The sequence below is a fragment of the Lactuca virosa genome, chromosome 3 (assembly GCF_052849685.1).
Source record: "Lactuca virosa cultivar CGN04683 chromosome 3, Lactuca_virosa_CGN04683_v6, whole genome shotgun sequence".
Classification (NCBI taxonomy): Eukaryota; Viridiplantae; Streptophyta; class Magnoliopsida; order Asterales; family Asteraceae; genus Lactuca; species Lactuca virosa.
In genome coordinates this window covers 48,089,582-48,114,614 of record NC_136428.1, presented here as the reverse complement: position 1 = coordinate 48,114,614, position 25,033 = coordinate 48,089,582, and the positions used below count along the sequence as shown (strand labels likewise).

The following is a 25,033-nucleotide window of genomic DNA, read 5'->3' as shown; positions in this document are numbered from 1 at the left end:
TTTAAACGAATGAGATATGCATGTGTTTACATTTTCACAGAATACAAAGTACAAAAACAAATAGCTGAAAAGTTGAAAATTTTCAGTTTTGATATCCCGACTTCGGGGGACTGTAAATCATTGAATATTAAACCAAAAATGACAAAATTATAGTCTAAACTCATGTACAAACTGTAAACTACAAGTTGGAAAAAACCACATGTTAATCTTATTTCAAACGAATTAGATATGCATGTTTTAAAACTTTCACAGAATACAAAAAAACTGAAAAACTAAAAACTTTCAGCTTTGATATCTCGACTTTAGGGGACTGTAAATCAATGAATATAAAACTAAAAATGGCAAATTTATAGTCTAAAATCATGTACAAACTCTAAACTACATGTTGGAAAAAACCACATGTCAATCGGAGTTGAAACGAATGAGATATGCATCTTTTAAACGTTTCACAAAAACCGGTTCCGGTCCAAAAAGTGGTTCCGGTTCCTAACGTCGGTTCCGGTTTTTAGACCCGGTCTACCCGGACCCGATGGACCCAAACCCGGATTACCCAAAACCCGGAACCCGGATAAAGCCAATTCTTAAACCCGGAACCGGAACCGGTTCTATATATTCCGGTTCTAACGGTTTCGGTTCCGGTCCGATTCCGGTTCCAGTCCGGTTTTCCGGTTCTAAATCTCATCCCTACTTCTAACCCTGAATTATCTAGCTGATAACCTGACCAGTGACTGATGCCAATAACCTTTCACTCGAAACGAAGGCGACTCCCAACACGAGTCTCAACCATTGGCGCCAAACCAACACGTATCGCACATCCTGTTAAAGAAAATTTTGCATATTCGATCTAACTGGGATCTCTGCACCTAATCCCACATCGGCTGGGAAGGAGAATGAAGCATTTTCTTATAAGGGGTATGGATACCTTCCTATCACAACGCGTTTTAAAGTCGTGAGGGTAGTAGATCCCATAAGAACTCTACAGTTAAGCGTGTCAGGACGAGAGCAATTTAGGAACGGGTGACCCCCTGGGAATTTTTCGTGTCGGGAGCCCAAAGTGGACAATATTGTAATACGTACCACAGAGGGATGTTACAAATGGTATCAGAGCTAGGGTACGGGTCGATGTGTTCGACGGGGATGTCGAACCCTGGAAAGGAGGAGGGGGTGAAGGTGGGTTGCACCAGATCCCACATCATTTAGGAAGGAGAACGAAGCATGTCCTTATAATGGGTGTGGATACCTTCCCTATAACAATGTGTTTTAAAGCCAGGGCAGTAGATCTCATAAGAACTCTACATTTAAGTGTGCTTGAGCGAGAGCAATTCAAGGATAGGTGACCCCCCTAAGAAGTTTTCGTGTCGGGAGCCCAAAGCGGACAATATTGTAATACATGCCAGAGGGGGATGTTACACTTCAAGTCAAAGTTTGACTTATGTATTAATTAGTTTCTTCATTTTGAGTTTCTCCAAAAGATAATAAAGGCTTGAATAGTGTGATGTTTAGGATTGAAACGAAGTTGAATGGAGTGTGGGTGATGACATGGAGCAGAGTTGAATGAAAGAGTTGAACGATCATTGAATGGTTCAATAAAAGGAACAAAGAAGTGATTAAGATTGAATACATGTTTAATGGATTGTGAGAGTTGTTGTATATATGTTTAATGGATGATTTGGCAATCCATTGAACTTTATAGAATTCAATGGATTGTGGATGCCCTAAATCATAGCACGAGATTTTGTGTGTAAAATTAGCTATATAGAGTGTACTTTGTTTTACTTTTGTTGAGAACTCTCCACTACAATGCTAGGTTTTACCTTGTATAAAAAGAGCTAAGCTTTTCTTGGTTATGGACTTTTGGTATGTATGTTTATATAGAGAAGCCCTCTTCCCAAATATTGAGAATGACATTTGTTAACAATTCTATGTTTCTTGTAATAATGATGCCTCGTGGAGGTCCAGGACTTTACTTAGCAGTCTCATGATTTCGCTATTGATCAGAGATGCGCAAAAGATGTCTCAAGAGTGAACATGAACCCCGGTAGTATAACCTCTAATTTGATATTTGCTAGTTCTTTAACTAATTCTTTTTATTCTTCTATCCATGCAAAGTGTGGCTTTCATTGCACAACACATATCTAAATCCATCGCACATCACCTGAAGTGGGGCATGGAGATATATAATCCAGGATATATTATTTGTCAAAAGGGGTATGCAAGAAAGATGTTGCAATATTTTTCCATGTGGATTCAAACGAAATAGTCAATCCATTAGAGCTGCATCTGAAACTGATGAAAGAGAAATTGTGGGATGTTAGAAAGTTTTAAAAACTTTTTGGTAGTTTAATAAATTTAACTATGATAAAATCCAGATTGCTTAATCCATCAGTGTGGTTTGGCAATTGGAGGTTTATAAAATGTTCAAGAAGTCCTCAATTAGTAGCAGCAAAATGGAAATTAAACAATCAAGAAGTAAATCACATGTCAAGAAAAGAAAACAACCATTTGCAAGGAAACATGAGGTAAAATAATCAAAATCGAAATAATGAACAAGATTTTTGGATTTTTCCATGTGAGATGGCAGGAAAGGGTGCGATGAGGTGCGCTTTATTGGGCTGAACTCTATGTTTGGGGTGGCCCACGTTTATTTGAGTCTGTTTGGAATAAGGCCCATGCCATAAGTTAAATATGACTTAGTAATCCATATTACCCGGTCATATCCGTCTTCCTCGTGTTGAACGCAGAATTAGGAAAGTAGCAGTCTGTTTTGATTTTCTCCTGTATTTCCGTTCTTCTCCTTTTATCTTTTTGGTGTAATGGCTATATAAGCCACTTAGCTCTTGAATAAAAGCATTGGAAGTTTGTGAGCTGATTCAATCTTGTTATCACTTGTCTCCAACACGCTTTACATTAAAAATAATGTTTATATATTAATGAAACTAGACATTTGAACGCTTTCACTTCTTTTATTATATCGGATCTTCATACATATTAGTCGTGACAATGGCAGCTTCTTCACACACACTAGAAAATGTTGCTTGCATCACATCCCTCTTTGATTCAGGTAGCTCAGTCACCAATCCTTCAACATGCTGCAGCTTTTTTACTAATTTTTCAATTTTCTCTTGCTTCATCTCAAAGTGCGATTGCATTTCCAATGGTGATTGTACCCACTGCCTTTTAACTTGTGCTTTGCTATGTTCATGCCACTTTATCTTGAGGCTCTCCATTGGTTGTTCCATATCAGCCTTGTTAGTATTGCGAAGTGCTTTACAATGCTGAAAGAGCACCCGTGATTCTGCAACAAGCTCTTGTGCTGATACGATATTCCTCATAACTCTAATATCCTGCAGTGTTTGGCATGATCATCATCAATTTCCAACATAGATGCCTTTAATAATACGGATGCATATAACCTACCATATTGTTTTTTCTTAGAAAAATTAAGCAAAAGTAGAAACTGGCAAATAGATACAGAACAAGTTGAAAGTTATCCAAAATGTATTCAAATGCATACAACTTACTAAGTTGCTTCATTAAAAAAACTTTGCCGCCTAGTATTGTAAAAACTACTTATAAAACCCAAAAACATGAGCACAAAAGTGCTTGCGGTTACAATGTTTCATAGTTGAGTCTGATTGTGCATTTCGTTTAAATAACCACTTTGCTGCATAAATTAGGAAAAATGTATTGCATGGATACGATACCTCACACGAGATCATTGTGAAGATGGTACTTGGAGTTGCTTTCTTGTGTGCTTGCGCCTCCAAATAAACCCTTCCCGGGTAACTTGGTGTAAACTTTAAAATATTGAAACCAGAAAACTGAGAAGGTTGATGTGAGGTTAGTCCCATGGATGAAGAAAGAACCTGCAGAAAACGTAACAAAAGAAGATTATATATAGAATATTGATGTAATCTCCATAACCATACATATGTGTGTATGTTGTTTTAATCTTTTTATAGTACAAGAGTTTTTCCATAAGAATCTTTGTAAGTTGCATATTATAATGGACATCAAGGACCAATACCTCGAGAAGCCTCCAGTTAAGTATAAGAAGTTTGACACTGTGGAGCTGTTTAAGCAGACAAACTATTTTATGAGCATCTCTTAAGAGTGGGCACAGAGATTCACCTTCTCCAAAGAATGGAATGTTTTTGTAGAAATCTCCACAGGATCATCACCTTTCATAACCAAGGAGGTTAGGCCAGGTGCAGAAATCTTAAGAAACTTCATATTGCAACAAATAATAGTGAGATTCTTGAGTTGAGGTGCAACCACATTCACACCCTTCAAACATATATCTTCAAATGTGAGATTAGAAAGTCGAAGATTACAAATATTGAAAACATTCGTTCCAATCATTCTGAGTCGTGTTAAGGTGAGACTCTTCAAGTTGGTGCACTTGGAGAAAAGATCAATGCGCTTATCAGAGTCAGACAGTGTGATACGATCAAGATGCAATGTTGTTAAAGCTGGTGTGGCAGAATAGGAAGGAGAATGATAATGAAGTCCCAACAAATCAAGGTGATTGAGAGACGGAGAACTAAAGAGAGAAAGAGGAGATCCAGCATTACTCTCATGGCCGCATGTAACAGTCAGTATTTGAATATTGAGAGACAATGCACAGTCTAGAATGCTATTGACAAACGAATATCTAAGCCTTTTCCAAGAAAAGAGATTGAATGCAGACAAGTGTATTTGATTATTGCGACGAGACATTTCATCATAAACAAAGTTGGAGAAGTCAGGCACATTTAAGAAACAGATATAGGGGGATGAAGTCCAGATAGATCTCCACCTAGATGACAAAACACTCACTCCAATAGCCTCTCTGACGCTAATAAAAGAGGATTTTATGGACAAGTTCGTTTGGCAAGCTACTTAGTCTATCCTCTTCTACATTCATTATTTCTTTACCATGATCAGATTTAGCATTCACGTGCATCATCCTCCTTTTTGCCTCCAAAACTGCAATGAAATAGAATGCAACAATCAGGACATACTATGAAAGTTAAAGCTACAACCTGAAAAACTAGTTTTACACAATATAGAGGAGATCAAATTCTACAATCTGTCGCAAGGTTAGTACTCTTTCCATTGCAATACATCTCATCCTCATCAACTTGTATAGTTTAACTTCTCTACAACCATAAATTATTCTCATTAATTTGGCTATGGATTGCTATTTATCACACAGTGCTTTCAAAACTGATGAATTTACAATCAGAAAAAGATTAGTAACATAACTATGACATATATGATGGTCGGCAACCCAAAAAAAAAAACAGAAAATCAGTCCAAACTGTTCCCAATTCACATGATGACAATCAGTAAAAGAAGAATGCGATTATTACATGCACAATACGTAGGTAGCAAACAGAAGGAGCAATTCAGACAATATATGCTACATGGACGACATCCGGCTAGGTTTTTCTCAAGAAAACATACCTTTTTCATGAAAACTTAAGACGCTGGAAGATCGACTTGCACACAGAGAGATTGGATTGCGAATTGTTAGCGTCTAAAACATGCGTATGTGCTTACATTATTAATATATATAAAAGGGTCAATCTGAATTGGATAATAATCATGGTCCATGGAAAGTGGTAAATTGGGCCCGACATGTACTTCATCACCTTATCTTTTTAATCACCAAATTACGCATAATATAATTAAAAAAGGTGAAAGATAATTTAGCTTAATCTTTTAGGGATGGCGAAAAACCCCTTACCCAACGGGAAACCGAAACCCGCATCCGTTTTGACAGGGGAATCCCCAAGTTGACCGGGGATGGGGACGGGGATGGGGAATCCCCGAATAAAAAAGTGGGAATGGGGATGGGGATGGGGATACCCCTAATCCCCGACCCTGGACCCGCCCCCGATATATATTAATATATAAAAATAATACAAAACATATATTTATATTACAATTTACAATACATAAAATTTGATCTAAGTAACCTAACTCATTAATAATTACTTGGTTGAAATTATATTTGTTTTTCTTTATCTAATTTAAACTCATGTATATTTTTTGTATTTTGTTTATCTATTTTAACTCAAATATCACTTTGATAATTTTTTTCTACTTGATTTTTCATGTATGTATTTAAATTTGGTAGAAAATTTGTTTATTTTTTTATGTAATCTATGAATATTTTTATATTTTATAAAATCTTTAAACTTATGATGGTAAAATTGAAATTTAGAGTTTTTCTTTACGTAAAAGTTTGTATATTAAAAGAGAAAAAGAAATATCTGATTCCCCGCTGGGATCCCCAATCCCCGTTGGGGGTGGGGATGGGGGTTTATTTATATTCCCCAATGGGGATGAGGATGGGGACGGGGATTGGAATGAGGATTCGGGGATGAGGATCGGGATTGGGGTCCCCTGTAATACCCGCCCCCGTTGCCATCTCTACTTTCAACCATTTGGCAAGAAATAGCCAAAAAAAAAAGACCAAAATGGCAATGGGTTTTTGTGGGCTGCGATTTTATAGGCCCGTATGAGATTTGTCAAAACGATATAGATTAAACATGTATTGTTGGGGGGCGTTTGGTAGAGCCTTGTGCATGTGGGAATGGAATGATTGGAAATGAAAAAAAATGTGTGTTTGGTTTGTTTAAGAACGCGGGGTTTTCATTCATGAGGGTACCCTGTTTTTTTCTCATTCCATTACCTCCTATGAGAATATCTTCCAATTTTGCCCTCAATCTCCATCAAGATCGGAAGAAATTATTATAAGTATCACTCAAAATCAGTAGACGTAATCTCCACTTTATCAAAATCTTCTATCAATTTAATCCTTATCGCACCAAATCAGCCACCAATCATTAACAACAAACGCGCTTGTTCTCTATACAGGAAGCTGTCGAGTATCTTGTATGGCTGTATGACTGTATCCCAAAGTTTTTTTTTTTTGTTCTCTAGAAACAAGTGAACTTGGTTAATTTTGAGAAATTGAAAATTTAAACAACCTAATCGTGTATGGAATCCTTAATTGATCAAATATGCTTTTAACTTTCACATACTCCCACTGTCAATTAAAATCACTTTGCAATTATCGATCATACTCCACTTCAAAGTATTTAATTTGTAACCCTTTATTATGGGTGTCAAACCTTAATTAACATTTTCTTTTCCATCGAATTCATTTTTCATTCCCTACTCATCTCTTTTTGCTAGTTGGATAGTAGCCTGTAAATTTAACAAGGCAATTGTTGATTAGATTTATATTTATTTCCAATAAAATAAACTTTTAGTTTACTGTACCATTTCTTTTGTAACTCTTGATGTTCTTGATGATATCTTTTTGTTTGGAGGTCCTTAAAGATTTCAACCAGTTGATGAATGTCACCCTTATTGAACCTCAAATTAGTAGCCTTCATATGTATCATCATTAGTAAACCAAATTCAACTACCTTTGACCGGATTGGTTGAATGCTTCTAGAATCATTAGTTTTTTGTTTCCATTTATGTTTTCTGAGAGGTAAAAGTGGCCACCGGCACTGATAAGTTTTGTTCTTTAATATCAGTTAAGCAGTTTTCTACTTCCATAACAATCAAGATAAATATTATGTAAGTTTTCATCTTCACCCTGTTTTTAATCTACTGGTTTTAGAGCCATAGTTGTGTTTAGCTAAATGGTTCTTGCTTCCTGGTAATAGGTTCCTTTTTTGATATATTTTTGCTTTGGTCAAATAATTTGTATTTTGTTTTCGTTTTGGTGATATTTTTCAAAGTTGAGGATGAAGACAAATTTGGATGGGTAAAGGATTTCCTTGACGTTATTTATATGGATAATTTTTTTTTTCTGAAATTGTAATTTTTTGAAGTTGTAAATATTATGATCAAATAATTTTTGATAATGTTGGCAAGACATTGATATGTTTTTGATAATGTTAGTTAGAAGTTGATATGTTTTTATTACATAGGCTTTTTTAGAGTTTTTATAATAAATAAAATTTTATATTTATATATAAACTCTTTTATGTCTATGTTATAGTTTTGGTTGTTTGTTTAATTGATATATGTTTATTACAATAAAAACTATAATTTTTTACTAGATAATGTTAAAAATATTGAATTCCATGAATTGTGTTATAGGGGTATTTGTGTCATTAGTATTTCCATTCCTTTTCTTTCTCTTTTTATACATACCAAACAACATGGATGAATGACTCATTCCATTCTTTCGGAGTAACCAAACATGACAATGGAATGGTAATTAACCATGCCATTACCTTATTCATTTCATTACTTGGTCCATTCCATTCATTTGTTATTCTATTACGTCCAACCAAACGTATCCTAAGAGTGCAAACTAAACCAACTACAAACAAGTTCACAAAGTTTTCGGCAACCTCATAAAGAACATCGTTTGAAAGCAATAGCAATATTGTAAAATATACCTTCTCTTCTTGTTGCTTAAACTCAGTTCGTCTGATTCACACTTGTCGACCTCTCCCCGGAAAATAGAAGCCAAACACCTTCCCGTTTCAACACTAGTTGCATCTTGATTTAGACTAAAGTTTTTTTTTCACTGTAAAACTCTTGAAAAAAACGCATCAACCCATGTTCATGTGAACTTCAACCACACAAGTTGGATCTCTTTGAGGACTTCTATCTAAGGAGGAAATATAGACATCACCTTTTTTTATTAAATAGTAGCTGCTGAAAAAAGTTGAACCGGCCAAATCAAGAGTTTTCCTTTGTGAATTTGGTGCTTTAGTGATGGTAGTTTTGACCCATTTTTGTTCCATAGCCACCCAGTTAAACTTTTTAATCTCAGTATGAGTCGATAACGTTCAAATTGGGTATAAACTTGCAATATTAATTCTATCCATTGAATTAAAAAGTTGAAAGTTTTCTTGTAGCTTCGATAATAAAAATGTTGGTGTCTTGTCTCTACCTGATGTTTCATGTGACGTTGAAACAAAAGCTGTCAAGATTCCTTGATCATATCTATTCACCTCTGCTTTACATTTATTCAAGAGATTTTGTTATGTTGGTAAAGGTGGTCTTAAACTATAAGTCTAGGGTCCTATTGTGTAAATAGTTGGAAAGTGTTTTGACTTTGACTTCTAACTATAGAAGGTTTTCATTCAAGTTTTTTATTGTTTTTTTGCTTTGTACACTCTCATGAGAAGAAATAATAGAAAATCAATTTTGTTATCTTTCTGGTTAATTTCTTCCTCAAACTTGTTTATTCTTATTTACTGCACAACAAATTGGTATCGGATTTGGGGTGGGGATTTCAATCAAGTTGGGTCAACTTCAGAGGTTCTTTGCTGACTTTTTTTGAAGGGATAGGTTGAAGTGGGCAGAAATAAATTGAATTGTGATTCAGTTGCAACCTCGTAGAGGTTTATGGATCAAGGAAACAACATCTCAATCGATCCAAATCAACAAATGATTTGATAATGTGAAAGAACACTTTCTAATCAGAGGAAGTCACCAATAAGCAATAAAGATTAGAGACAAACACGCCAAGATTTACTTGGAAATCCAAAATCAAGAAACCCCACAAAGAGAGGTCACTGACAGATCCACTACTGATGATGAGAATGTTTAAAATACAAGAAATAAGAGAAATTCTTGAGGGTTTATATGATTAAGGTGATTGGTTTCATCATTTTTGTTGGAAGATTTCGGTGCCATATGTATGATTTTGGTTTTTGATTTGACAAAAGTTTAGGTTTGAACCAAAAAAAAAAAAAAAACAAGTGACACTCGCTCACAAACCCAAAAAATGAACAAGATTCTTGGATGAACTAGGAAGGGGATGGGGTACATAAAAAAAACGGTGTTTCTGGTATGATTTTAAAAGAGACAAGTGGAAAACTAAAATTAAAAAGTTCATACATAATTTATCATAAATCTGGTTCTAATATCCTCTAAATGGGAACCTGAAATCAAATTAAACAGAAGACAATATGAGATCAATGGTTTTCATTTTGATTATAGAGCTATAATTTATGAGTATATCGGAAATCAAGAACTCACAATTAGCTAAGAATACTGCAGCAAAGCTGGAGTATAAATGTTGATGAAACTAGACATTTGAAGGTTTTGGCTTCTTATCACATCGGATCTTCATACAATCCAACATATTATTCGTGACAACTGCAGCCTCTTCACACACGATTGAAAATGTTTCTTGTAGCACAGGCCTCTTTGATGCAGAAAGCTCAGTCACCAATCTATCAATCTGCTGCAACAATGAAATCAAGCGACCAGTATCTGATGTAGGAAGCTTTGTCAGTAATCCTTCACTTTTGCCTTTCTTGATCTGCGTCATCATTTTCCCAAAGTGCCATTGCTTTTCAAACGCTGATTGTACCTTCTGCTTCTTAACTTGTACTTTGCCATGATCATTCATCTTCCTCTTGCAGCTCTTTCTTGGTGCATCGACTTGTTCCATATGAGGTCCTTGTTTGGTGTCAGTAAGTGATTTACGCTTCTTTAGCCGATACCGAATTCTTGCAATAAGTAGTGTTGCTAATACGATATCAGACATAACTTTAATCTCCTGTAGTGTTTTGCATCGTCATCATCATCATAAATTTTCAACATGCATATATAGATGCCTTTTATAATACAAATGCATATAACCTGCTATGTTGCTTTATAAAAAAAAAATCGAGCAAAAGTGGAAAGTGGAAAATGGATCGAAAACGATTAAATGCATATAACCTACTATATAAATTGTTTTATTAAGAATAGTTTGCCAAGTATTTAAATAATTATTTATAAAACCCAACACATGAACACAAGAATATTTATAGCGTGCGTACATTTTCGTCTGAATAACCATTTTGCTACATAAATTAGAAAAACTATGAAACGCTGTTGCATGAACACGAATTTAACCCAAGAATATACACTGGTGTTGCATACCTCACGAGAGACCATTCTGAAAATGGAACATTGATCAGAAGTATCTAGCAGAGACGTAGTTGCTTTCTCGTTTGCTTCCACCTCCAAGTATACCCTTCCAGAGTCACTCTTTAAAAACTTTACAATCTTAAAGTTAGCAAAAGGACAAGGTTGATTTGACATAATTAGTCCCGCGGATGAAGAAAGAATCTACATAAAACATAACAAAAGAATATCATCGATATAGATTAGTGTAAACTATGTTTTGTTTTTGTTCTGATTTCTAATTATGGTACAAGAGTATTTTCCATTGTTGAAACTGAAAATCTTTGTAAGATGCAATTGATAAAAAAAATCAATGACCAATACCTTGAGAATGTTCAAGTCAAGTGTAAGAAGTTTGACAGTGTGTAGCTGTTGAAGCAGAGAAACCATTTTAGGAGCATGTTCAGAGCGCAGGAAGGATAAACGGAGATCCACCTTCTCCAAAGAAGGGAAACCTTGTCCTTGTGTGGCAATTAGCTGCAAAGGATCATGACCTTTTATGACCAAGGAGGTAAGGCTAGGTGCAGAAATCAGATGCTTCCCTTCGCCATGTATAATAGTGAGATTCTTCAGTTGAGGTGCAATCACATCGACAACCTCCACACCCCAGAATGTCGATTCCAATGTGAGATTAACTAGTTGAGGATGACATATTTTGAAAACCTTCGTTTCACCAACTTTGCAATTTCTTAAGTTGAGATTCTTCAAGTTGGGGCACTTGGGTGTAGTTGTCAGAGACTCTGATATTATAAAGATGCAATGTTGCTAAAGCTGGAAGGTCCCAAGCTGGTGTAGCCAAATAAGACGCATTATTCGCAAAATTATGCAAATCAAGATGCTGGAGAGAACGAGAACTATAGAGAGAAAGAGGGAATTCAACCTCATTCTCAGGCGACCATGAAACAGTCAGTTGTTGGACATTGTGAGTTAACACATATTCAAGAAATCTTTTCATAAATTCATGGCTAACTCTTCCATCGGAATACAAAAAGACTGAAGACAAGTGAATTTGATAATTGCGATGAGACAGAACATTATTAACAAATTTGGAGAAGTCAGGCGGACTATTGATCTTAACGAAATTTATTAAATTGAGATAGGGCATTGATTTCCAGATAAACTTCCATCTAGATGACAAAACACTCACTCTAACAGCATGTTCGAGCTCAAGAAAAGAGAGGATTTTATGGATAAGATCATCTGGCAAGCTGCTTAGTCTATCCTCTTCTACATTCATTCTTTTTAGACCAAAAGCTGCAATGAAACAGATGGAATCAAATAAAACCAACCTGAAAGATTAGTTAAAGATCAAAATATCAAATTCTACAATTCGCCATTGCTTCAAACTCTCTACGATTCGTAAAAGGTTCTTAGGATAAACTAGGATATATTTCGTTTTCAATTTCAGTTAGCAACCCTATAAAACGAAAATCAGTTCAAACTATTACAAATCTAAATGATTATAAAGTGGTGATCACCCAATACCAAGTAGCAACAAACAGAATGAGATATTCATAAAACGACGTCCGTAAAAAATACCTTTTTCCCCGCAGAAAACCTCAGACTCTAGAGGATCAGATTTTACACAGATTGGATTGCCAAGTGTTGCTGAGATTATTGATTTATAGGTGCGCGACGTGCGTCCGTGCGTGTGCTCGACTGTGAATTGAATCAATAATCATGGATCTGTGTAAATTAGGCCCAACAATCCAATATACAGTTCCTTCGCTTATTTTATAGGGTTATGGATATAAAAGGATTAGAAGGTGTTTCTAAACTTTTTTTTAGAATTTCAAAATGCTTTGCCCGCGAGTTTCATTAAAAAAGAGAAAGGAAAGGAAGCAGAGAGATTTGGAAAGATCTTTGCTCCCGACATGGCGGACGCCGACGCAGGATTCCGTAATAGGTGTTGTTGGTCCGTAGTAGATATTGTCGGTGGCACATTTTATAGTAGAAAATTCGAAAAATTTATACTGCGTATCAGAAAAGCAGTGGTTGGTTGTCAGTGCCACTGTGGGCACCCAAAAGAACCGCCACTGGCTCCCGAGTTTCAGAGAAACAAAAGAGAATGGAAAAGAATATTTCAATTAATTTTCCCTATAAACTATCGATCTCAAATCGGAAGGAACTAGAGAGAAAGAAAAGAAAGATCAATTACTTTCTTTTCTTTTCTATATTTTTCTTTTCTTTCTTCCAATGAACTCGAGAGCGGAGTGTAGGTATTAAGTCTGTATCCTTACAAAATTTGAAATTACATTGGGGTGTTTGGTTAAGCTTATTTAAGCTCATTTTAGCTTATTACCAATTCCACACCGGTATAAGCTAAAAATGGTGTTTAGATGGAAATAGCTTATATCAATATCATACTAGTAATAAGTCAAAATTCATAACTAAGACGCCTCTAATTTATCAACTTATAAGAAATAAGCTATAAGTTGAAAAGTGTTTATGATTTTTCATAAGCTTAGTCAAACACCCTCATATATATTTGTCTCAAACTATAAAACTCACATCTATATCCAAACTTTTAATTTAGTTATGTTTAAATTAACATAATATTAAAAAACTTATCTAGAAATCAAATTTCAATGTGATTATACTTAAAATACTCTTCCAAATATTAAAGATTAGCATTAAAGCAATTAGGATTAAACCTAATTAAAACATCCTCCACGCCGTTTATTTCATGTTGTTCTCCCTCATCGCATCAAGTTTGATTTCTGTTCTTTTACTACATGGCGTTTAAGTTTCCTCGTCACATGGAATCATGATTTCCGTTCATTTTGATTCAAATATGTGGGTCCTATGATGTTTGATTTTAAGAAAACAAGGATTCTAACATTTTTACTTTTTGTGGGTGGATATCTATACCCCTAATTTGTTTATGATGCTCCCAATTAATAGTACAGATGTCGTTCAATATATTTCATCTTCTTCCTTATTATTCTATCGTTTTCTTATAAATGTTTTGGTTTTGACAGGTTATGTTTAGGCATGAAGTAAACGACGTACATGAAATTATAATTAGGTTACTCCTAATTTTTAATATTTGGAAGGGTATTTTAGTATAATCACACAAAAATTTGAATTCTAGATAAGTTTTTTTTATATGAGATTATATTAAACCTAATTAAATTAAGAGTTTAGATATAGATGAGAAGGATATATATATATATATATATATATATATATATATATATATATATATATATATATATATATATATATATATATATATATATATGGAAAAGTGAATATACCCTTAAAGGTATATAAGCTTAGGTACCCAAACCCACCATAATACATCGTTTTGTTTGATACATTCATTATAATATTCTTAAACTTCAACCCCTGACTTGATTTACTTTCAAGATTTTCAAAATTTCACTATTATCTTCCTCTTACATCACATCTTTTTGCCAAACACCTACTAGGCTATATATATTATAGTTGAAAATGAAAATTATGTAAGAGGAAGATAATTGTGAAATTTATAAAAATCTTGGAAGTAAATCAAGTTAGAAGTTGAATTATAAGAACATTGGACAATTACAATGTATATATATGATACAAAACGAAATAGTATTGTGAGTATGTGTACCTAAGCTTATATACCCTTAAGGGTATATTCACTTTTTCCATATATATATATACTAGTGGGATACCCGCACGATGCAGCGGCGGCAAATAGGTTCTTCTGACATATTGTTTACTTTTGGCAATTAACTTCCTTTGAGTTTTAGGTTTTGAGATTTAGGTTTAGGCATTGCCGTTACCATTAAAATAAATTTATAATGTGTGCTCACAAAACTATAACTTTTAAACGAAGTTTGGCCAAAACATGGGCAAATGATGTCTAACCCATTTTTTACAAGGTTTTTTTTACTGAGCATCTCCTAATATTATAATAAACTACACCAATAATATTTTTTACAAGTTATTTTTGTTGAATGAATCCCAATATTTTTTAGGTTAACAAACGAAAAATATATTGGAAAATCAAACTTTATATAGTACGAGGGATAAACCCGAAAGTTTAAAAAATAAAAAAGGTGGCAATAACATTTTATAAAGTTCAAAGGGGTCAAAATAAAATTTTAAAAAGTAAGAGGTGAAAAAACCACAAACTAAAATTAAAAAAATAAATAAAATAAAAATACATAAATAGTCTTTATGGTTTTTCTAGTGCTACAAACCTAGTCCATGTTACCACAAATTACCCTCATACTAACGGACTAAAACTAACGGTGTTATAAAAAAGGACCATTCATGTAAGTTTTGAAAACCACATAGACCATATTAGTTAAAAAAATGTGTAAGAATTAAATTTGTGACTTTTGGTAAACCACAGAGATCATTTATATAATTTTGCCATGATTAAATTAAAAACTTAGCTAAATATGAAAATTGTTTGGAAAATTGTCCATACTTTTCTATATTAGTTTTTTTGTAAACATGTTATACCGCAGAAAACAATACTTTTTTGTGATTTGTTTTTTTGGAAACATGTTATTATACGATGCAATTGCAGCTATTAGTTTCATTTGGTTGAATAGTTTTTGAGCAAAAATTAGTTTCGGTTGGAGGGGCTATAAATTCTAACTCTTTTCTCATAGAGATAAATCATAAAATCATATATTTTTTTATCTCTTTACATATCAACTTCACTCTCATCATCTCATCAAGTTGCATATTAAATCAATTATTTCATATCTTTATACCTTTGGACAACAAAAATATTATATATTAAAAAAAAATCAATAATTTTAAAAACTTTCACATGAAAAGTATCTGTTTAAACATAAAGTTTTCGAAATTAAAAATTGATCGTATTTTACATCTCTTATTTTATCAACTTGACTCTCATCAAGTTACATGTTAAATCAATTATTTCATCTATTTAATTTTGGACAACAAACAAGTTATAAATTAAAAAAAAAACATATTAAATCAATAATTTTTAAAACTTTCACATGGAAATCATTTTAAACATATAATTGTAAAAATAAAAAGTTTGTAGTATTTTAAAGCAAGGAAAAACAATTTTATATCAAACTCATTGAACTAAACCAAAAAGGAACTAAAAATGATTAATAATCATTACTCGTTAGAAAAAACAAACAAAAACAATAACCTTTGTTATCACAAATGATGTAACGTTACTTTGAAATATCCAACGATGCTATGAGAATCTAAACAATAATAAAAAAAATTAAAAAACAAATAACAAACATAAATCTCGTTTTATCTTTTGAATAAAAAATAATACACAGAATCAAGAAATGGGTTACACTGAATAAAAAACATAAATATCGTTTTAACTCATGATGATTTTTGTAGTTGCTCCTTACATACTTGAATGTTGTCATACTCTTTTATAAACTAAAAGACAGCAGGAAGCTGGAAAGTAATACGAAGTACAAAGTAAAAGGAAAAAATACAGAAACAACCGACCAACACCAAAATATAATGCAACATCCATAAACTAAAAAAATGACTAAGGGAAACTCCACTTGTGAAATTGGACCAGGAAGCATACCTCAAAGCCTCAAAACAATAGAAATGAAGTTTAAAGTTCACACCAACAATAACAACCAACTTTTGAGAGTAAAGAACAACAAAAGAAAAAATTAATCCTTATCTCGACTGGCATCGCCAATAAAGAGCATTCTCCAAATCGTAGATTTAAATTTAAAACCCCGATTAAAACCAAGGACAACCACATGGACGCATCAGGGGCAAAATAGTCAAACTTTGACAAAAATAAGAAACACTTGCACTTAATTCCACCAAATGGGTATAACTATGCATGGGCAACAACCACAAGGACAATTAGAACAAACATGGCTGAATTGGACGAGTAATCTCCAAACATCCGGCTCAAAATCTGCCAATAACAACACTTGAATTAACAATAGTATCAACCTCAATTGACACACCACAATTTTTGCAAGTTCATTCCAGGTGTTTTGTTTAATTTTTTCAAGTTTCTATATGAAGCAGTCTCTCCCAAACCATCTTACATTGGCACAAAATAATTAATTTTCCTACAAGACAACCTGAATGTATGTCATATTTAGATTTGGGGATGCCTCAGACATTGTAAGCTTCGAATGAATCTACAACACAAAATGTCACCTGAATCTATATCATATAGAATAAAGAAGTTACAAGCGAATGCTGAATAGTAGTAAGTAGTACCTTTATTCATTTGGTCCATAAATTCCAAACAAAGTTTACTTGGTGAAAAAATGGCTTTCTTCCCCAATTTAGGCTACCCTATCTGTTGGGGATGAATTCATATTACAAGAACGCCAACAAAATAAGAAACTTAAAATATAAAGATGACATACTCAAAGATTTTGTAAATAGAATAAATACATGTAGACAGGAAAGATTATATAGGAATAAATAGGAAGAAATGAAATACAATTGCACCATTTGGGAAAACGAAGAATCAAACGTTAGATCTTTTTCATGGTTTGATGTTGATTTAAAGAGTGATTGCCTCTTGTTTGAGATTAATCGCTCGTAATTCGGTGTAGGAGCCCCATTCATGCCACTCAATAACACTTTCATTTGGTATAAAAGCCATCCCTGCCGTCCAAAAATCTAGGTTACTACTCATTAATACAACTATAGTAAAAGTTACAACAATTTCTTTAAAATTGGTATAAAGTCGTTCCCTGCACCAAATCAGTAAAGAAACTAAGTCAACATATAATATATTTTCTATTTCAAAGTATACCATCAAGTTAAAATGCATACTTTGACTGTCTCATATACTAACATTCGTTCACAAACCTGTAGCCAATCATCTAATGAAAAATATTGAGCTTTAAAGTATATTTAACCGGCATCTGGCTGCATCTAATCTTTCGTAATCAAAATTTGTAGCATATTCCCTGCAAAATCAAAATATTGTAGATTCAAAACACAAGGTTGTAGCCATGTACTATGAATAAGCTTCAAAAGAGTAGAATAAAGTCATAGACTATTAACTCTTACGTGAAATATTCCTATTTTCACCTCTTTTTAGCCTCCATTGCAAGATTTACATGTTGCGTCTGCAAATAAAAAAAAGATACACATGTAAGGATTGGAAAGTTAACAAATGGAAGAAATCGCATTCGTTATCAGACAAAACAAAAACATCTCTTTTTATATTCCAATGGAATAAAACATGATTGAGAGAGTATTAACTTACAAAGTCAAGCAGCCTGTGAAAGTTGGCTTGGTTTCTAACAACAAGATGGTTCACAGGGTGTGCAATGCTCTTAGACAACACACTCTTATCCATTGTTTGTTGATTCTTTAAGTTATCAAACGATTAACATAAAATATTTGAGAAATCTATTCGCATAACTTGGTGGTGATGGTGAGAAAAAAATCATTTTTTGAATTGATTGAAGAAGGAATGGTACTTATACCTTATGGTTTGAAAGAGAGGATGGATGAGAGATAGTCGGTGGATGTAGGGGCAGCAGCGATTGTAGCGTCTGTGAGGATGAGTAGTGGAGTGGTGAGTTAGGTTAGAGAGTGATGGTGGAGATGGCGCTCGGTTGAATGAGACAGTCCACCGCTGGTAGAGTTCGAGTAGGGTGGTTGTCGATGGCTAGCCCTTGGTTAGTGGTGGATGTGGGGGCAGCGGCGATTACAGGTTCTCTGAGGATGAGTGGGGGAGTGGTGGCGGAGTTAGGTTAGAGAGAGGAAAATATAGATTTCGGTAGGGATTCTTTTCCAGAAAAGTGGTACGAAGGAAGAGAGACGGTGGAGATGACGGTTTGATGAGAGATCAGGATGAGGAAAGTGACGGCGATTATCTATCATTTTTGGGTTTAAGGGTATTCAATGAGAGTATACAGGAGAATTTTTTTAGTGAATTACACGGATAATATGATTGTATATGATGTATTAGAGTTTGTACCTCTTAAATTTCAAGAAATGTACAATATGCTTTATATAATAGTAAAGATCTATATATATATATATATATATATATATAGGTTTAGGTTCTATGGAAAACAAAAAACCCTAAAAATCATACAAATGCATAAAAAAAATACTTAGAGATCACAAAACTTTTTTTTGACTTTATATATACAAAATTCGTAGCTTTTTTAACAAATCCGGTGAAAAAAAATTTGGAACAAAACCAAAAAAAAAATCGATTTTTTATTCAGCGAAATTGTTAAAAAAAAAACCTGCGATTTTTTTATGTGTAAACTCAAAAAAAAAAGTTTTGTGATCTCTAAGTATTTTTTTTATGCATTTTTATGATTTTTAGGGGTTTTTTGTTTTCCATATAACCCTTCCCTATATATATATATATATATATATATATATATATATATATATATATATATATATATATATATATATATATATATATATATATATATAAAGGAAGCATTTTTTCTTTCACCACATTCATTTGAAACTCCCATGACTTTTCAATTTCTTTATAATAATAATTATAATTTGTTAAAATAGGTTAAATAAATATAAAACCTAAAGTGTAATCATATATAAACTAAATTTCAATATTAAAATAATATCTTTACTTCTACTTATAAAATTATATTTTTTAACTTTTAACATATTATAATTGATTTATTAGTTTTAATATATTGTTGGATGTAAACCATTACCATTTTAAAGGTATAATTTTGGAACAATTTGTATAAGATACTTAAATTAATTAAAATATAACATTACAGGGTCAACTTGAATATAAATTTTTGTTTAAGTTAAACAATCCAAAGAATATTTTATAAATAGTTAAAAATGATAAATTTTAGTGTCTTTCTAATAATGGTTATAAGTTGATTAATAAGGTTAAATAAATATCAAACCTAAAGTGTAATCATAAATAGACTAAATTTCAATTTTAAAATAATATCTTTACTTCTATTTATAAAGTTATGTCTTTAAATTTTAAAATATTATACTTAATTTATTAGATTTAAAATGTTGTTGTATGTAAAGCATTATTAGTTTAAAGTTACAACTTTTCAACAGTTTGGACAAAATACTTAAATTGTTAATTTAAATATAACATTACAGTGTCAACTTAAATATAAATTTCAATTCCGCTAAAAAAACCAAAGAATATTTTATAAATAGTTGAAAGTGATAAATTATAGTGATAAATGCAAAAACTAAATTGTAATATCAATTTAACTAAAATATTTCCTAAATATATTTTTATAAACGTTAAAAGTTTTCAAATAAGTAGCTTAAAATAATTTACAATAAAAATAGTTAAAAATAACTCTATATAAATAATTATATTGTTACCTTTAAAATCAAAAAATAATGTTTGATGTTTTAAATAATTATAATGATAGAAATTAAAATATTAAGAAAAAAATTAAAAAATTAGTTAAAAATAACAACAACTATAAATAACATTAAACCATATATTATATTTAATTTTATACATATGTAACTCGCGGGTAGAAGTCATTCAAACGATTGAGATTATAAAGTTATAATAGATGTATATATTATCATATAATTCAAAATAATCAATATACTATATCAATTTAGTATATAAATTATTATATCAAATTTTACAACAAAGTTATTATTATATTTAAAAAAACATATATTTGTAAAAACTTCAATTATATAGGTGTTTTTGCGCAACGCGCGGGCATTCGCCTAGAATATATATATATATATATATATATATATATATATATATATATATATATATATATATATATATATATATATATATATATATATATATATATATAGCTTAGGGAATATGTGGTTGTCATGTACCTAAGCTTATATATAGAACCCTCCAAACTGTGTAGTTTTGATCAATATATATATTCAAACTAATCATTATATCTCGTTTAGTATTATTCCTTACCCACGTGACTTACTAAACCGATCAAATTTATGTTTTTTTTCTTTATTGTGTCTAAGAACTTAAAACAATGAAAGTCATGACCATTTAATAAACCCTACTAAATTTTAAATAAAAACTAATAGAATAAAAGATAAAAGAAGAATATGCAATAACTTAATTAAGCTTTTCACAAAATCATTGCATATAGTTTTTCAATTGAAGGACAAAACATTTTAGTTATATTCGTTATATAATAATGGTTTTTTACTTTCCCTATAAACTTCAAAAATTCTTTGCAATAAAAAGATATATAATTGATCTTTTTCATTCCATAATTTAACACAATTCAATGGTTTATATTAAAACAAAATTAAGAGAAAACGAAATTAGATTTGTTTTGTTTAAAACTACGTCGTTTACAAAGTTCTATACCTAAGCTTAGGTACATAACATCCACATAACAGCCACATATTCACTTTTCTCGTGTATATATATATATATATATATATATATATATATATATATATATATATATATATATATATATATATAGGATCAAATGAGAACACCTAAAATGTTGAGAACGCGAGAACACTTGTAGACCAATCATTTTATGAGGGCTTAAATGGAATTTTACCATCTAATTAAATTATGATTTCCTAAATTTTAGTGATTATGATGACAATTACCCAAAATATCTCATTTTTTAGATTTTATTCTTTTAATGAACCAATAATTAATAAAATCATGATTTAATGTTTATCTAAGAAAACGTTTTTTTTTCTGTTCATTTTTCATTTTTATGTTTCACTTTTAGCAATCAAATATCAAAAGAATGAATAATTTACCTCATTTATTTTTTTAAACAAATATCTTCATAAATAATGATTTATACATTTTATTTTAAAATGAATAAAATTGTAAATTATAAATGAATTAACTCAGTTGTATTTATGAATACACTTGTAAAATCATAAATAAATAAAACCCGAAAAAAGATTATAAAGTCAACTAAAATGGTACTAATATATAAATAAATAAAACACATTTCTATTCATATAAGAATATAATTATAATAGTAAATGAATAAGTTACAATATTTTTTTTTTGACACAGAAACTAGTAATACAATTACAATCATAAATGAATAAAACACATTTGCGCTCCTTCCAAAAGAGCTATTGGTGTCGGTGTTTCATTTGGTAAATCTCCCACCTCCAACTATATGCATCTTTATTCATTGTATCTGCAAAAATGTTAACGAAACAATTATGTATAATTATATAGTCATTCACACATAAATACACTGATATTCACAAATGAATACACTGTTATTCATAAATAAATTCAAAATAAAAATAGTGTAAAAATTATCATTTCTTCATAAAATGAATACCCCTAATCATAAATAAATACACTTATTGATCACACATGAATACCCTGATATTCATAAATAAATGCAGTCATTCAAACATAAATTCACACATAAATATACTTATATTCACAAATGAATATAAGAAAATAGTTGTTGTCATTTCGTTTCAGCCCTCAATTCATCTCTTTTCTCATTCATTTTTGTTAAGTATTACCACACCAAAAATACCCTTTTAATGCTTAATTTGTTGGTGAAATCAAAGACCAAGAACAACTACAAAAAATTATCTTTCTAGTCATCGTTAGTTGTTGAATTTCGAGTAAATCAAGACCCAAGAAACCTCCATTGAACCCACTTTTTGCTGTTGAAATTGATGAACTGATTTCTGCTCCTTTTTTCCCTTTCTTCTTCTTCGTTCCCTGCCAAGAATAACCACCGGGATGGGGTTGTGTTTCTGGTGAAATCAAAAGAGGCAGCAGCCCCTTGGCTTTTTCCCCTAACTTGCATTGTTGTGGCTGCTTGCCTTGCTCTTCTCGGACCAGCCTCATGGAGTATTCATTGATGATTAACTGCAAATGATACATATGACATTGTATTCATATAAGATTACAACTGAATATTTATGGATAGATTCACATAGCCTGCACAAATAGATTCCATGTATAGATTCGAACATTATATAGCATTATAAGGCTCAAATCAAGAGAAGAGGTGGATTTCGAACAACATTTGCAAGGAAAAAACATAATGTTACCTGATTCAGAGTACTTTGTCGCTACCGTGCTGCTCCGGAATGGAGGATCGAAGTCTGGTAGTGTACCGCTGCTTGCCACCGCCGATGAGTAGCGACGATGACGATGAAGAACGAAAGTCGTCGCTGGGGTCTGCCACTGTTCGCTGCCTTGCGCTGGTGAGTAGATGTTGTCGTCCGTCGGTGAGTAGAAGTTGTCGTCCGCCGGTGAGTAGAAGTCGTCAAGCCGATGGGATCTTCGGCGATGGAAGCGACGATGCGTATAAAGGGGAAATGGGGATTGAATGCCGGTTGTTCAGTCGATGCGTCTTATGAAACCCTAGAGAGAGATACAGAGAGGATATAGATACGAGAATTAGAAAGGTAAGAGGTGAGAGAGAGGTGAGAGGGTGAGAAATTATAGGAAATAGGTAAAGTTGCAATTCCTATAATACCCTTCTGACCATTTAAAAGTTACACTCAAATGCCAGTAGTTTTAGTGTTTTTCATAAATCGTCCGTTTTATATTAACCATAGATCTTAGTATTTAGATGGTCCAGATCTGTTCTCGTGTTCTCAACCTTTTAGGTGTTCTCATTCGATCCTACTCCTATATATATATATATATATATATATATATATATATATATATATATATATATATATATATATATATATATATATAGTACTTGAAGTTTCTAAGGATATTAATGAGATTCTTCCTTTTTATGACCTTTTATTATACCATTAAAGTCAAAATTTACATTTTAATTATATATTTTTCGGACCCAGTGAAGCGGTTATCCGGTTACTTGGGGTGGCGTGGACATTGACTAATGTTTGACTCTTGTTAATTACATGTAATCAATCACGTGGGCATAGACTGACCCATCACCATTCCTACCTCCCACTACCGTCCACCAGCAACAGAATAACTCAACTCTAAAAGTAGTCATGGACCCATCGGAGTTACCCAAATTCCCACTCTGCTTCCCGCCCTTCGGCAACGAATACACAATCCCACGTGTCCTCACATATGGCCACTCTACATGCAAGACATGTCTGATCGACCTTCCAAATCCACCCTTCCCTTGTACCATACATTATCCGGCTTATACCCAACTTGTCAACTACCAAAAGGTCCTTCAGCCATCGCCACCATATCATCATCGCTAGACTTTATATCTAATTTTTGGTCTCATGAATTTTTATATAACTGCAAGTAATGGGTCATTCCACGAGACACAGTTTTGGTCGAGGTGAGTGTAGTTCTTGATGAGTCTTTTTTGCTTGGAAGGGTTATATATTCGGATGCTTCTTTTGGGTCGTCTTTCAGGTGTTCAATGAAAATACATAAAAAGGTTAGTTTTTTTTAAATTTGCTTCTTTTACTCATAGTAATGAGATCCGACTCCACAACAATTACCTTGCCAAAGTGATCTGGATTTTGTTTAAAATGGGGATGGTGCATTAGTTGAATTGATGTCGATTCTAACTTCCAGTTTGAAGGAATATCAAATTTTTACTCCTTATGGGTTGTGACTTGTGGTATAACGAGGAGAATGGGCATTTATATCTTGTTTATGAATGGAAACATAAGACTTTGTTGAATGTTATTGAATTAGATATCCAAGATGATATATCTAGTTTCAATATGATTGGTATGGAGCTATGTGAAACCATAAGCCTATTGCATGAAGCCAATTTAGTAAATGGATGTACTTCATTATCATGATTTGGTATTGATGATTTTTGCCACCTGTTTATCCAAAACAAGTCTGGCATCAATATCAGGGAGTCTGGGAATGAGCGCCACCACGTTTTGAGGCTATTCCATACTTCACAAGAGATTGTGCATTTGAGAAAAATATATTCTTCTAGTTTCTGGTTCTTGCCTACATAATATGCACATAGGATTAGTTCCAATTCCTCTATTCATGAGGTTCACTTTTGTTCGGATCCAGCCATGTGCCACTTTCCAAGCCACTATATTGACCTTTTTATGGACTAGATTGTTCCAGTCCTAGTCTACTCTCGATTTGGGCAAGGACAATTCGTCAATCAAATTCCTTAAGTAAGAGACCGAGTATATCCTGATTGTTCCAACTTCCAGGTCCAGTTTGATTGCCGATTAGATT

General features: G+C 32.4%; 2 protein-coding genes across 3 annotated transcripts; both read right to left on the bottom strand.

The window, feature by feature from the left end:
• Positions 1 to 2,511: 2,511 nt before the first annotated feature.
• LOC145162305 (uncharacterized) lies at positions 2,512 to 5,514 on the bottom strand. Of its 2 annotated transcripts, none has more exons than XR_013739027.1 (4): positions 5,449 to 5,514; positions 4,028 to 4,968; positions 3,705 to 3,866; positions 2,512 to 3,344 (listed from the first exon to the last, which is right to left on the bottom strand). XR_013739027.1 is itself a non-coding variant. In XM_079081489.1 (4 exons), exons 2-4 carry the CDS (start codon positions 4,717 to 4,719, stop codon positions 2,967 to 2,969), a joined length of 1,128 nt encoding a protein of 375 aa, XP_078937615.1. In that variant the 5' UTR covers positions 4,720 to 4,968; positions 5,449 to 5,514; the 3' UTR covers positions 2,512 to 2,966. The 2 variants fall into 2 exon arrangements, 1 of the variants encoding a protein (XP_078937615.1); XM_079081489.1 differs by having other exon boundaries at positions 4,132 to 4,968.
• A 4,427-nt stretch (positions 5,515 to 9,941) lies between these two features.
• Positions 9,942 to 11,592, bottom strand: LOC145162304 (uncharacterized). The gene is made up of 3 exons (XM_079081488.1): positions 11,251 to 11,592; positions 10,903 to 11,091; positions 9,942 to 10,534 (listed from the first exon to the last, which is right to left on the bottom strand). Exons 1-3 carry the CDS (start codon positions 11,314 to 11,316, stop codon positions 10,058 to 10,060), a joined length of 732 nt encoding a protein of 243 aa, XP_078937614.1. The 5' UTR covers positions 11,317 to 11,592; the 3' UTR covers positions 9,942 to 10,057.
• Positions 11,593 to 25,033: the final 13,441 nt, after the last annotated feature.